The following is a 17,936-nucleotide window of genomic DNA, read 5'->3' as shown; positions in this document are numbered from 1 at the left end:
TCTTATTATTATTATTATTATGGCCTTCAAAGTTGAATGACGTCAGAATGTATGACGTCATCTAGTGGAGAGATACGCTATGAAAGAGGGCGGATCACCTACTCCTCTCCCTCCTCCTCCTCCCCCCGGTTTGCGGTTTGTCGGCGGAGTGCTGAGGCTTCACGTCGGTTTCCGGTCCAAGATTTCAACACGTTAAGGTTTACCTAATATAATACTTGTCCCGGATAGAGAAAGACTCGTGATTTATTTTTTTTCGTGAGAACTGATTTTTCCTGCAGATCATTTCTGAAACAGAATGGTAAGTAAGAGCTAACGGTAATAAATTGCTTCTCTGCAAATTGCAAATGAAGGTCTTGAGATAATTCAGGTTTGGAAGAGAAAACCACCAACGCAGAAAGCAGCATCACAGTTGCATTATGAGTAAGTGTGTATTGAGTGTTATTAGTGTTGCACTGCGTTCCTGGGGTGAGCTGGTTAGAGCTACGCACACCGAATATGAATATGGCTGCTGTGGGCTTCCAATGGGAACGACATGTTATTAAGCAAGCTATTAGTTAACTAACTAACCAATCAAATAATGCTAGAAGTCTGGGCACTTATATAACATTTGTAGCGGCATGCATGCAATAGGATTATTCGCTTAATGCTGCTAGCTTAGGTTTAGGTTAGCCAGCTAATTTTACAAGCTGTTTGCTCTTTGCCTTTAGGAGAGATTGAGTGAGGGCGGGTTAATAACAGGTGGCACAAAAATAACTTAGTTCAGTTTAGTTCAGCCCGACTACAGCACGAGGTTAACTCTATTAGCATTCTAGCTTTCTAGAATTTTCCACCGGTCTGATTTTTGGCTAAGCTTCCGCCCTGGTGTAATTCATAAAACCATCTACAGTCATTCCTGGGACATATCACTTCTTCCTGCTAAAGTAAAAGAAAAAGAAATAAACTAAGATTTTTCAAACGTATTCGTTTTTATATTCTGCACAACATAAACTAGTGTAAATTGAATTAGCTCTCTCTCAGCTCTGCCCCCTTCCTCCTCCTCCTCCCCTTCTTCCTCCTCCTTCCCTCTGCATTGAACCAAATCATCCGCAGCACCCCGACACTGGATCTGCAGTAGAGGAATAAACACAGCGGCTGCCTTTTAGAGCTGGAGTTAAATCGTTAAAAATGGATCTGAGATGATCAAAGATGTCTAATTCTCTTATGTCAGTTTTACTCACACTAGGTTATGTTTAACGTCCCTCTAACCTTCTCCTGATTTCCAAAATGGTTAAAAAAAAAAAATAATTATGCACACCCATACACTACATGATTGCCATTTCTTTGTAAAAATACACGAGTTGTCTCTCCTACTTATGGTGAGGTCATGGTAACAATCCTGGTATTCTGCATACAACTGCAACTCTGGTGCATTTCCTTAAATAATCTGTGTTGTATCTGTTTCTGGTATGGTACACCATGGCCTTCAGGTGACCCCACAGGTAAAAATCAAGTGAGTCTGGTGATAGCAAGGGCAATGCCAGCGGAGAAACTTCTGGAAACTGTTGATCTGTGGAGGCTTTGGACACCATGTTGTACATAAATATTTTGTAGATATTCTAGTTTCAGTTTTGTAGCTTGTCACTTCTGTGGAAAATATTTTTCTTTTGCTGAGTCATTCTGTGCAAGACTTCAATTGAACGCTTTTGATTTATTGTGTACGTATATGTGTGTGTGTGTGTGTGTATGTATATATATATATAGTGCTAAGAAATTCTTCAGATTTTAGAAAAAAAGAACAGCTGAATTTCAGGCAAGTTGGGTGTTGTGTAAACCAATCAAGCATTTAAACATGCTGTTGTTATGACCGTGTTTCAAAAGGTAACACACACTATTGTCTAAAGTATGAGAACACCAGACCATTACACCCTTATTTGAGTCTTCCACGAACTGTTGCCACAAAGATGGAAGAACTTGCTTGTATAGGGCCAGGTTGTTGTACAGGGGCCGTTTAAGTCAAACTGGGAAATTGTAAAACCGATTGACATTTCCTTAAGACCTTGAACCACAAGACAGTGATGACACTCTTTGTCGCAATAAAACATTTGACTGTAGCATTGAGATTCTTCACTGAAAGTACGAGGACCTGGATTTCCATGGCTTTGTGGAAAGCGTGAGCTCCTTGAAGACATAGTTTGCTAATGCTGGGGTGGAAGAACTTCAATGTCCTGCATGGAGACCTGATCTCAATGACACTGAAGATTTGGTGAACTGAATCACTGACTGAAAAATGCAAACCTTGCTAATGCACTTAGGATAAATAGGCGCAAGTCTACACGCAGACACAACTTGGAGGAAAGTTTAATAGCATGAGGAGACCAAAGCCGTGCTATGATTTTTGAATGAACACATTCTGCATAGTCTGCATACTTTTGGCCATTTAGAGTTCATGACCTAATGCTTAAAAGTTTGGTTTTCTGCCCACATGCAATTTGTATCTGACTTTTGTCCTAACAATGTTGGTCTGGGGGTCACTTTAATTAAATTCAGATGTAAAAGTGAAAAGAATTTTAACTTCTTACTTCAGGTTTCACAAAAAGTTTGTGGTCTGTAGATTTGGTATTCAGAGCAGTTTTGAAAACAACTTTCCGGATTTACTTTAGGCTATACCTTCACAGTAAAGACTGTATAGCTATATATACAGGAAGACTATTGGAGTATTGTTCCATTGCGTTGATCTTCATAGTTTAGATGCTACAAATGTTGGGTCCAGTTATTGCATGCAGATTAAATGGCTTGTGTGCGGAAGAGCACCATCATTTGATACGATGCTGTTTGTGGCATGTGAGACAGGTGTGTTCCTAGTGAATAGCTTTTTAGCTGGCCCTGAACTGAAACTATAGTTGTGTTCAGTTGGATGCAAAACAGTCTGGTCCAAAGGTAATTGTGTGCATGATTATTCCATGCTGAAAGGGGACATCTGCTTTACACACACACACCAAATTGGAATGTGCAGCCATTAAAATGCTGTTTAATCTTTGATTAACATCTGGTTAGTCTAAGGAAAAGGATAAACAGTTGCAAGAATGCTATTTCCTATTTGCCTACTAACTGTTGGTGTAGTGCTACAGTAAACATTTGTACACTTGGCTGCATTGCTAAGATCTTCATAGTTTAGCTACTGCAAGTGCTTGTTCAGTTGTGCCACAGATTGTATCTGTCATGTCATATTTGCAATTCAGCATAAAATGCCAACACCAAATATAAGTTGTTTCTTTACTACAAACACTATAAAGAGCCAGGCAGTAGTGTCTAGATGATGGAAAAAGTGCATGATTGCTTTGGGCTGAAACATAGAAGTGTGTAACTAAGTAAAGAAAGAAGCCATCCAGTTTTAGAAGCTGATTAATGAACTGTCATAGAAAAGTGCTATAATTTTACGTGTGCTACATTGGTGACCCTCTTAGTGGCACTCTCTAATTATACCCAGAGTGGCTTTTTTTAGACTGGAGAGAATTTTTACATGTCCTTCATTACATTCAGAGTTGTACGTGTGTGGGAGTTCAGCATAACTGGAGTCCAATAATGACACTGCATTATCATTTTGTCATTGCTGCAGGCGGATCAGCTGACTGAGGAACAGATTGCAGGTAAGTAGACTCTCCATTCCGATGCCTTCTTATGACGAAGATTGTGGTTTTGTTTAAATTTTTTTAGATTTTTCATAAACACATACAGGAATAAATACAATGAAACCTTAGATGGCATGTAACATGGTAACCTCAGTAACATGGTTTACGAGTGTTTCGCAAGACGAGCAAAGATTTTTAATAAATTTTGACTTGGGAAAACGAACAAGTTTTGGTTTACGAGTACCGAGTATCATGTACCGCGTATGCGCTTCTTGTTTTAATGCCGAGCGTCACGTGATGACGTCTCCCCTAATGGGTCCAGGTGTGCGTCTTTTTATGATATAATCAACATCCATGCACATGTGGACTGTTTACTATAATACTGTGACCACGTGTGCGCGCGTAAAACCTATTTTATTTTGTGTTTGTATCCGTGTGTGTTAAATGTTAAAGCAATAGCAAGTCTCATTAGAGAGGTGAAAAACCTATTTTTTCTCTCTCTGCTCAAGGCTCAGTCTGCTCTTTGTGTGTCTGTGCGCGCCAGTCATTGGACACTGTGGACCCCACCCGCCGGCCACACACACACACACACACACACACACACACACACACACAGCCCTCCTACTTTTGACTAAACACACACAGACCCCTCCTACTTACACACACACACAGACCCCTCCTACTTTTGACTACACACACAGACCCCTCCTACTTTTGACTACACACACACACACACACACAGACCTCTCCTACTTACACACACACACACACACAGACCCCTCCTACTTTTGACTACACACACACACACACAGACCCCTCCTACTTTTGACTACACACACACACACACAGACCCCTCCTACTTTTGACTACACACACACACACACAGACCCCTCCTACTTTTGACTACACACACACACACACACAGACCCCTCCTACTTTTGACTACACACACACACACACAGACCCCTCCTACTTTTGACTACACACACACACACACACACACACACAGACCCCTCCTACTTTTGACTACACACACACACACACACACACAGACCCCTCCTACTTTTGACTACACACACACACACACACACAGACCCCTCCTACTTTTGACTACACACACACACACACACACACACACACAGACCCCTCCTACTTTTGACTACACACACACACACACACACACACACACAGACCCCTCCTACTTTTGACTACACACACACACACACACACACAGACCCCTCCTACTTTTGACTACACACACACACACACACACACACACACACACAGACCCCTCCTACTTTTGACTACACACACACACACACACACACAGACCCCTCCTACTTTTGACTACACACACACACACACACACACACACAGACCCCTCCTACTTTTGACTACACACACACACACACACACACACACACAGACCCCTCCTACTTTTGACTACACACACACACACACACACACACAGACCCCTCCTACTTTTGACTACACACACACACACACACACACACACACAGACCCCTCCTACTTTTGACTACACACACACACAGACCCCTCCTACTTTTGACTACACACACACACACACACACACAGACAGACCCCTCCTACTTTTGACTACACACACACACACACACACAGACCCCTCCTACTTTTGACTACACACACACACACACACACGCACACACAGACCCCTCCTACTTTTGACTACACACACACACACACACACACACACACAGACCCCTCCTACTTTTGACTACACACACACACACACACACACAGACCCCTCCTACTTTTGACTACACACACACACACACACACACACACACACACAGACCCCTCCTACTTTTGACTACACACACACACACACACACACACACACAGACCCCTCCTACTTTTGACTACACACACACACACACACACACAGACCCCTCCTACTTTTGACTACACACACACACACACACACACACACACAGACCCCTCCTACTTTTGACTACACACACACACACACACACACACACACAGACCCCTCCTACTTTTGACTACACACACACACACACACACACACAGACCCCTACTACTTTTGACTTCACACACACACACACACACACACACACAGACCCCTCCTACTTTTGACTACACACACACACAGACACCTCCTACTTTTGACTACACACACACACACACACACACAGACCCCTCCTACTTTTGACTACACACACACACACACACACACAGACCCCTCCTACTTTTGACTACACACACACACACACACACACAGACCCCTCCTACTTTTGACTACACACACACACACACACACACACACAGACCCCTCCTACTTTTGACTACACACACACACACACACACACACAGACCCCTCCTACTTTTGACTACACACACACACACACACACACAGACCCCTCCTACTTTTGACTACACACACACACACACACACACAGACCCCTCCTACTTTTGACTACACACACACACGCACACACAGACCCCTCCTACTTTTGACTACACACACACACGCACACACACAGACCCCTCCTACTTTTGACTACACACACACACGCACACACACAGACCCCTCCTACTTTTGACTACACACACACACACACACACACAGACCCCTCCTACTTTTGACTACACACACACACACACACACAGACCCCTCCTACTTTTGACTACACACACACACAGACCCCTCCTACTTTTGACTACACACACACACACAGACCCCTCCTACTTTTGACTACACACACACACACACACACACACACACACAGACCCCTCCTACTTTTGACTACACACACACACACACACAGACCCCTCCTACTTTTGACTACACACACACACACACACAGACCCCTCCTACTTTTGACTACACACACACACACACACACACACACACAGACCCCTCCTACTTTTGACTACACACACACACAGACCCCTCCTACTTTTGACTACACACACACACACACACACACACAGACCCCTCCTACTTTTGACTACACACACACACAGACCCCTCCTACTTTTGACTACACACACACACACACACACACACACAGACCCCTCCTACTTTTGACTACACACACACACACACACAGACCCCTCCTACTTTTGACTACACACACACACACACACAGACCCCTCCTACTTTTGACTACACACACACACACACACACACACACAGACCCCTCCTACTTTTGACTACACACACACACACACAGACCCCTCCTACTTTTGACTACACACACACACACACACACACACACACACACAGACCCCTCCTACTTTTGACTACACACACACACAGACCCCTCCTACTTTTGACTACACACACACACACACACACACACAGACCCCTCCTACTTTTGACTACACACACACACAGACCCCTCCTACTTTTGACTACACACACACACACACACACACAGACCCCTCCTACTTTTGACTACACACACACACAGACCCCTCCTACTTTTGACTACACACACACAGACCCCTCCTACTTTTGACTACACACACAGACCCCTCCTACTTTTGACTACACACACACAGACCCCTCCTACTTTTGACTACACACACACACACAGACCCCTCCTACTTTTGACTACACACACACACACAGACCCCTCCTACTTTTGACTACACACACACACACACACACACACACACAGACCCCTCCTACTTTTGACTACACACACACACACACACAGACCCCTCCTACTTTTGACTACACACACACACACACACACAGACCCCTCCTACTTTTAACTACACACACACACACACACACACACACACACACACACACACACACAGACCCCTCCTACTTTTGACTACACACACACACACACACACACACACACACAGACCCCTCCTACTTTTGACTACACACACACACACACACACACACACACACAGACCCCTCCTACTTTTGACTACACACACACACACACACACACACACACACACACAGACCCCTCCTACTTTTGAATACACACACACACACACACACACACACACAGACCCCTCCTACTTTTGACTACACACACACACACACACACACACACACAGACCCCTCCTACTTTTGACTACACACACACACACACACACACACACACAGACCCCTCCTACTTTTGACTACACACACACACACACACACACACACACAGACCCCTCCTACTTTTGACTACACACACACACACACACACACACACACAGACCCCTCCTACTTTTGACTACACACACACACACACACACACACACACAGACCCCTCCTACTTTTGACTACACACACACACACACACACACACACACAGACCCCTCCTACTTTTGACTACACACACACACACACACACACACACACAGACCCCTCCTACTTTTGACTACACACACACACACACACACACACACACACACAGACCCCTCCTACTTTTGACTACACACACACACACAGACCCCTCCTACTTTTGACTACACACACACACACACACACACACACACACACACACACACACACACACACACACACACAGACCCCTCCTACTTTTGACTACACACACACACACACACACACACACACACACACACACACACACACACACACACACAGACCCCTCCTACTTTTGACTACACACACACACACACACACACACACACAGACCCCTCCTACTTTTGACTACACACACACACACACACACACACACACACAGACCCCTCCTACTTTTGACTACACACACACACACACACACACACACACACACAGACCCCTCCTACTTTTGACTACACACACACACACACACACACACACACACAGACCCCTCCTACTTTTGACTACACACACACACACACACACACACACACACAGACCCCTCCTACTTTTGACTACACACACACACACACACACACACACACACACACAGACCCCTCCTACTTTTGACTACACACACACACACACACACACACACACACACACAGACCCCTCCTACTTTTGACTACACACACACACACACACACACACACACACACACACACACACAGACCCCTCCTACTTTTTACCACACACACACACACAGACCCCTCCTACTTTTTACTACACACACACACACAGACCCCTCCTACTTTTGACTACACACACACACACAGACCCCTCCTACTTTTGACTACACACACACACACAGACCCCTCCTACTTTTGACTACACACACACACACAGACCCCTCCTACTTTTGACTACACACACACACACAGACCCCTCCTACTTTTGACTACACACACACACACAGACCCCTCCTACTTTTGACTACACACACACACACACACACAGACCCCTCCTACTTTTGACTACACACACACACACACAGACCCCTCCTACTTTTGACTACACACACACACACACAGACCCCTCCTACTTTTGACTACACACACACACACACACACACACACACACACACACACACAGACCCCTCCTACTTTTGACTACACACACACACACACACACACACACACACACACACACACACACAGACCCCTCCTACTTTTGACTACACACACACACACACACACACACACACACACACACACACACACACACACACACACACACAGACCCCTCCTACTTTTGACTACACACACACACACACACACACACACAGACCCCTCCTACTTTTGACTACACACACACACAGACCCCTCCTACTTTTGACTACACACACACACAGACCCCTCCTACTTTTGACTACACACACACACACAGACCCCTCCTACTTTTGACTACACACACACACACAGACCCCTCCTACTTTTGACTACACACACACACACAGACCCCTCCTACTTTTGACTACACACACACACACAGACCCCTCCTACTTTTGACTACACACACACACACAGACCCCTCCTACTTTTGACTACACACACACACACAGACCCCTCCTACTTTTGACTACACACACACACACAGACCCCTCCTACTTTTGACTACACACACACACACAGACCCCTCCTACTTTTGACTACACACACACACACAGACCCCTCCTACTTTTGACTACACACACACACACACACACACACACAGACCCCTCCTACTTTTGACTACACACACACACACAGACCCCTCCTACTTTTGACTACACACACACACACACACAGACCCCTCCTACTTTTGACTACACACACACACACACACAGACCCCTCCTACTTTTGACTACACACACACACACACACAGACCCCTCCTACTTTTGACTACACACACACACACACACAGACCCCTCCTACTTTTGACTACACACACACACACACACACACACACACACACACAGACCCCTCCTACTTTTGACTACACACACACACACACACACACACACACACACACACACACACACACACACACACAGACCCCTCCTACTTTTGACTACACACACACACAGACCCCTCCTACTTTTGACTACACACACACACACAGACCCCTCCTACTTTTGACTACACACACACACACACACAGACCCCTCCTACTTTTGACTACACACACACGCACACACAGACCCCTCCTACTTTTGACTACACACACACGCACACACAGACCCCTCCTACTTTTGACTACACACACACACACACACAGACCCCTCCTACTTTTGACTACACACACACACACACACACACACACACACACACAGACCCCCCCTACTTTTGACTACACACACACACACACACACACACACACACACACACACACACACACACACACACAGACCCCTCCTACTTTTGACTACACACACACACAGACCCCTCCTACTTTTGACTACACACACACACACACACAGACCCCTCCTACTTTTGACTACACACACACACAGACCCCTCCTACTTTTGACTACACACACACACACACACACACACACACACACACACACACACACACACACACACAGACCCCTCCTACTTTTGACTACACACACACACACAGACCCCTCCTACTTTTGACTACACACACACACACAGACCCCTCCTACTTTTGACTACACACACACACACAGACCCCTCCTACTTTTGACTACACACACACACACAGACCCCTCCTACTTTTGACTACACACACACACACAGACCCCTCCTACTTTTGACTACACACACACACACAGACCCCTCCTACTTTTGACTACACACACACACACAGACCCCTCCTACTTTTGACTACACACACACACACAGACCCCTCCTACTTTTGACTACACACACACACACAGACCCCTCCTACTTTTGACTACACACACACACACAGACCCCTCCTACTTTTGACTACACACACACACACAGACCCCTCCTACTTTTGACTACACACACACACACAGACCCCTCCTACTTTTGACTACACACACACACACAGACCCCTCCTACTTTTGACTACACACACACACACAGACCCCTCCTACTTTTGACTACACACACACACACACACACGACCCCTCCTACTTTTGACTACACACACACACACACACACAGACCCCTCCTACTTTTGACTACACACACACACACACACACACACACACACACACACACAGACCCCTCCTACTTTTGACTACACACACACACACACACACACACACACACACACACACAGACCCCTCCTACTTTTGACTACACACAGACCCCTCCTTCCCCTCCAAATACTTTGGATTTTTATTATTTCTTATGGGAAAATTTACCGGAACAAGATTTAAAAAACATATTCTTAAAAACTCTTACAATTTCTGTCTAAAGTAAATGTAAAGAACCAAATGTAAAACTTGTTCTTCTGACCAAGACCATGCTATTATGTTATTTATAATTATTATATCCTTTTAACTTTCTCATTTCTCTCTTAATCACTTGCATTTTCTGAACATAATAAATCAGCTTAATATTTGATGTGAATCTTGCCATGAAATAGCCTGAAAAGCTGATATGGCAATAAATCCAAATACAAACAAACAAATGGGAAAATTTGATTTGGTTTAGTAGTGTTTTGGAATACGAGCCCGCTTTATGAATTATGCTTATAATCCAAGGTTTCACTATACACTGTAATGCTTTGAAATTAATGACTTATAATTGTATTATAGTGAAATAGTTGTATAAAGTAGACTATTAACTACATTGTAGTACAGGTCCTTCTAAAAAAATTAGCGTATTGTGATAAAGTTCATTATTTTCTGTAATGTACTGATAAGCATAAGACTTTCATATATTTTAGATTCATTACACACAACTGAAGTAGTTCAAGCCTTTTAATTATTTTAATATTGATTAATATTTTGGCATACAGCTCATGAAAACCCAAAATTCCTATCTCAAAAAATTAGCATATCATGAAAAGGGATCTCTAAACGAGCTATTAACCTAATCATCTGAATCAACTAATTAACTCTAAACACCTGCAAAAGATTCCTTAGGCTTTTAAAAACTCCCAGCCTGGTTCATTACTCAAAACCGCAATCATGGGTAAGATTGCCGACCTGACTGCTGTCCAGAAGGCCATCATTGACACCCTCAAGCAAGAGGGTAAGACACAGAAAGAAATTTCTGAACGAATAGGCTGTTCCCAGAGTGCTGTATTAAGGCACCTCAGTGGGAAGTCTGTGGGAAGGAAAAAATGTGTGGCAGAAAACGCTGCACAACGAGAAGAGGTGACCGGACCCTGAGGAAGATTTTGGAGAAGGACCGATTTCCAGACCTTGGGGGACCTGCGGAAGCAGTGGACTGAGTCTGGAGTAGAAACATCCAGAGCCACCGTGTACAGGCGTGTGCAGGAAATGGGCTACAGGTGCCGCATTCCCCAGGTCAAGCCACTTTTGAACCAGAAACAGCGGCAGAAGCTGCCAAAATCATGCCAAAATCATCAATATTAAAACAATAAAAGGCTTGAACTACCTCAGTTGTGTGTAATGAATCTAAAATATATGAAAGTCTAATGTTTATCAGTACATTACAGAAAATAATGAACTTTATAACAATATGCTAATTTTTTGAGAAGGACCTGTATTTTGTTTTGGTTCTTAAAAAAAAAAAATCATTCAGATTTTTTACATATATTTTAAACTAAAGAATATCTGTCAATTTGTCAGTCTGTCACATTCTCTTTAATTAAAATATTCCTTTAGTGTTAAACAGTAAGAAAACAATAAGCTATATGTCTCTTATGACCTTATTTTATTTATTTATTTTTTCAATTTATGTTTAATAAGAGTTTTCATGAGTTTTTCTCTGGCGCCATGTTATCACAATTAAATTACTGTCTTAAGTGTTTGTTGGTACTGTGTTTAAAGATTTTATCTAATCCACCAGAGTTCAAAGAGGCGTTTTCCCTCTTCGACAAAGATGGCGATGGCACCATCACCACCAAAGAGTTGGGAACTGTGATGCGTTCACTTGGCCAGAACCCCACCGAGGCCGAGCTGCAGGACATGATCAATGAGGTTGATGCCGATGGTAAGAATATTGTAACGGTTCAGTGCAGACATGCTACCATCATCTAGCTAGCAAGATGTGTCATGTCTCAGCCTTATTCAGATTGCAAGACGTCTCTAGGTTTGCTGTAGTGATGCCAAAGTCTATTTCTTTTCTCAGGCAACGGAACAATAGACTTTCCAGAGTTTCTGACCATGATGGCCAGGAAGATGAAGGATACAGACAGCGAAGAGGAAATTCGAGAAGCCTTCAGAGTCTTTGACAAGGTGAGTGTATACCATGAGCTAAAAGCTTACAAGTACCTCACTAACCTTTAAAATCGTACCTTTAAAATTCTTTTAGAATCAGGTTGGTTAGTGATGACATTTAAGAGGAATATAACCAACACATAAAACACGTTTTTACACCTTGTTTTAGCCAACTGAAAAAAAAATGTCTGGTTTTTGGTTGTAGTCGCAATTTGTTCTGGTTTCTCTCCTCTCAACTCATGTCATCCAGGATGGAAACGGCTACATCAGCGCAGCTGAACTGCGTCATGTCATGACTAATCTTGGTGAAAAGCTGACAGACGAGGAAGTAGATGAGATGATTCGAGAGGCTGACATTGATGGTGATGGGCAGGTGAATTATGAAGGTAAGTGTGTTGTGTCTGGCACACAGTGGCCCATGCAGGGCTGCAGTAAGGGTTTTTGTCTACAGTTGGCATCAGTTGTTAGGCCTATCAGAAAGGTTGTCATAATTATTGCAGCCAACCATTTAATTGTCTTTTTCTCATTAAATGTTGGACATGTATTTAAGTATAAGCCTGATAATTTAACAGCAATATATTGGGTGGAATATATTCCACAAAATAATGTGCAGTCAGTTAGCATCTGCATTTTCGCACAAGCATTACTTGCTGTGGTTTATCAGCAGATTATCTTAATACAAGACAGTGTTTGCAATAAAAACTACTGCTGCTCAGTTTTTTTTTCCCCCGTTCTCGGAAAGCTCGGAAAAAAAAGCTTTAGAACACTGGTTTGGAATTTGAGCATTTAGCCGATGATATGATTGGTGACCAGATTTGTCCAAGCCAAGAAGAAGATGCTACAGTAGCATTGATGTTGGAAACCACAGCACCAACTCGCATTAACTGGAAATTCTACAAACAGTAAAGTGTTTTAGCCAGAGAAATCCTGGGCTTTGTGCTGGACAATGCACTTTTCCTACACCAAAAAGAAATGTGGTGCCCAAAGAGGGAGGTCATTATCATGAATGCTTTCCTTTCTATCTGGAAAGCGAATGTGATTTCACAGGCTTCTTGAGGGGAGTGACATCTGTACCTGGTAGTAGTGGCCCAGGTTTGGCGAAATTCGAGTGGACCACTTCACTGATGTCAAGTTATTAATTTGCTGACTGTGGTTCTTCATGATGCTGTCACTCACCACTACCCACTCTTCTGGATGCTTTTTTTCTTTTTTTTTCTTGCTGCATTACTGAATTCTTCCCACATTGCACATAATTTGGCAACTAAGCACAGCCTCCTTATGGCCATTAAGACCATTTTATGCTGTTTTGAACTACTAAACTGTGAGGGCTGTGACCTAGCACTGGTAAACCGCAAGAGCTTTTAAAAAACAAAGCTTGCAAGACGTTAGGTTTTAGCTGTACTATGACTTTGACTCCCCAAATTGTTTTTAATCCTATTGGATTAATTTTCATTAAAAGTCATGTAAAAAAAAAAAAAAAAAATTTGATTATCAGCTTACAGTTTAAAGTGTATAAACTCTCAGATCATAACGGTTTTATATTCCGAACTGATCACTTATAATCTGTTGCCTTTTTTCCTTTTTCTTTCAGAGTTTGTGCAGATGATGACTGCAAAGTGAAAGATGTCTTCCATTCTGTATCTCTTTTACATTGCTTGTCCTACTAAGATCACTCTGTCTTTAGAAAATAACAGATCAGAAGTTTACTTCAGTGAAAAATCAGAATTTCAAATTTCAAAGACACCAACTGAAATAGAACTAAAGCGTATTTTGTTGGGGGAAAATTGCAGCGTTGTTCCAGCAGATCTGACTGGATCAAGCATAACATGAGCCTTTTTGGTGCAGAATTCTTTAGATCTGGCATATTTTGACAACAGTGGCACTCCCAAGTAAAAAATTAAACAGCATACATGTGTAGGATGTGGTGAACATTTCTCTTCAAATATAAGCAAAATAACCAAATTAAAAATGGTAATTGTCATAAAGGATCGAAACGATGCATTCAATTAGAAAACAGTTGCATGTGCCCTTTGTGGTGAGGTCATGCTTTAACTCCAACTCTGCTGCTCTTTTTCACCCTAAAAATTGAAAGGTAGCACAACTGGATGTATATACACTGATACTGTATTATACATCATAATATGTACGTAAACATCCTCAATTTATGTAACACTGAAGTGTGATGGATACTGAGCTGAAATTTCATGTTGGCCAGCAGCTAGATCTGACCGGTTTTGTCTTCATTGTGACAGGCTGTAGTTGTGTGTGCTGGCTAAAACCCTCCTACAAGCACTGATGTACAGTATAAAGTACATAAACTAAAGAACTGAATATAGGTTGACTAATGTAAATGAAAATTTGGAGAAGAGTCATCAATGCTATTTATCAGTGTTAAGCTTTTTAAACGTTTTTCCACTGTGCTCGTCTGGTGAACTTTGCATCTCCTGTTGTTGTAATAGCATGATCTGTGCGTTTGTTTTAATCATGAGATGTGCCATATACTCTTTAGCCACAGTCTACTCGCAAAACAACTTTTAGTCACTTAAGACATATATAAAACTGAGGAATATGTACACACGCACACTTATATTTGCATTTTGGTGTTAAAAATAAGTATTTTCATTTACAGATGGATATGTTGGCACTACTTTAACTAGTTGTTTGTCTCTTGCTTTTGTGGGTTTGTCAGAGCTTCTTGTTCAGTCTCTAAATCTCATCGGCGCTTTGCTTGCAGTATGACTGAAAAGGAAAAAACAACAACAAAAAAAAACAGGGTCCATTACAGGAGGACGAAGATGATTTGTTTCACTTATACTAAGTATCGTTGGCTTTTGGGGGTCGTTATTATTTTGGTGATTTTGTTGTGGGCGATGCAGAATTATACTGTTCTACTCAGAGCAGACTTTTTTTGGGGGGTTTAGTCAGATGTAAAAATGATAAAGGATCAAGGATTCAACATGTGAAAAGTGTATGAATAATATGCACTATATATATAAAATGTTTTCCAATAAAAATAAATGTATACTTTATGCTTGCATTCATGTTTTCACTGTCTCTTTTCTCCTTCTTGGTTCCAGCATGCAGTGTGTCTGATTCATCTCCAATTCTTAAATACAGTATACAGTTCACTTGTAGATTAGCAGGAAACACACAACTCATATTTTGATGAGTGTGTGATGGTGTGTGATTCTGACACTTTAAGATCTGACAAAACATGTTTTTCCTATTTACAGTTCTGTGCAAATGTGTGGGGTAGGAATTGTATAGGGAGTGCGATTGGTCTCTCAAAGGACATGAAATACGTGTAGGGTAAACAACACCTTTGTTACACACCACTAGACAACTATTTGAAATTTGACCTAACGGCATGTTGCTGGGGCATGTAAAAGCTAAGATTACGGTCAGAAAGGTAGGCCCCCTGATGTTGGCCATTTGTATTTGTAGATTTATTTCCTTTTATATAATAGGAAGAGAAGGCACCATAGTGATCCTATAAGGATACAGTCAGATGTAAATACTTGGATCAACACAAATTATAATCACCATACTCGCACTGTAATGGATTTTTTTTTTCTTTTAACACTAGTTCTTCAACTCACCAGTTTCCACAGCTGTTCCACCTTGGTATTTTTTTCTGCTCTTCACAATATTTGCCATTGTTGAAAGTTTTTTTTTTTTCCCCCCCCCTTTTTGACGGGTGCGTTTATATCTCCCACCTTTTCACTTGTGAATGGAGGACAAAGCTTCACTGCTTGTTTTTCCACTATGTTTAACACTTTCACTCATTTTCGCTTACTGCTTTATTCTGCTATGGGTCTTCTTGCACCTGGAGCCTGTACCAAGAACAAGGGGAACAAATTGGGCCAGTTCAGGCCATTTATGGCAAAAACACAATTTTTTTTGAAAGGTGGAAGGTTATCAAAGGTCAGAAATAAACGGGACCACAGCAGCTACTGTTATAACACGGAAAGGGTCAGAATACAATAAATTATAGTGAGTTTATAAAATAATTAAATTATATATATTTTTTCTTTAACAAAACATACTTTTTTTTATAAATTAGTTTTAAGGCAAACTAGGACTTTTGGTTGTGCAGGATAACAACAAAAAAACAGTAATGAGAGTAAAAACTATGATAATTTCTCCATGGAATCCTCTCCCACACTAATGCACTTATCCCGGAATTTCGCTAGTGCCTGGATACCATCAAGTCAAAGTTTTTTCAGTATGCTGGAGCAATAATGGGACTGCCTGCTGCACATCTGAAACTCTGGCCACCCAGGAACTCCTTTAATAGACCAAACATGAAAATGGCTTCCCGCAAGGTTAGGGCTGTATGGGGGATGTGGCAATAACCCCCAACAGAGTTCCAGTAATATTTAAGTGGTGTTTGTGATTGATTGTATGTACAGTTCCCACAGACAGATGAGTCTCTTACGCAATTTTGTGGCAAGTTATCAGTTGATTTTTAAGAAACAGGCAATCTCCTCTCTGAATGGCATGAGAACGACTGCAGTATGCTCCACACCAAGATTGTCTTTCACAGATTTATGGCCTTTTACTTTTGCATCATTCAAATGTTTTACTGCAGTTAAGAGTCGTATCACTGTAATGAG

General features: G+C 42.3%; 1 protein-coding gene across 1 annotated transcript; it reads left to right on the top strand.

Annotated features, from left to right (window-relative positions):
• Positions 1-126: 126 nt before the first annotated feature.
• Positions 127-16,357, top strand: calm3a (calmodulin 3a (phosphorylase kinase, delta)). The gene is made up of 6 exons (XM_053507198.1): positions 127-298; positions 3,596-3,626; positions 12,950-13,093; positions 13,232-13,338; positions 13,571-13,706; positions 14,912-16,357. The coding sequence occupies exons 1-6, from the start codon at positions 296-298 to the stop codon at positions 14,938-14,940; spliced, it is 450 nt and encodes a 149-aa protein (XP_053363173.1). The 5' UTR covers positions 127-295; the 3' UTR covers positions 14,941-16,357.
• The last annotated feature ends 1,579 nt before the right edge of the window (positions 16,358-17,936 follow it).

Source organism: Clarias gariepinus, chromosome 11 (genome assembly GCF_024256425.1).
Source record: "Clarias gariepinus isolate MV-2021 ecotype Netherlands chromosome 11, CGAR_prim_01v2, whole genome shotgun sequence".
Classification (NCBI taxonomy): Eukaryota; Metazoa; Chordata; class Actinopteri; order Siluriformes; family Clariidae; genus Clarias; species Clarias gariepinus.
Note: the sequence above shows the minus strand (reverse complement) of the source record. Positions and strands in the feature narration are given on the sequence as shown.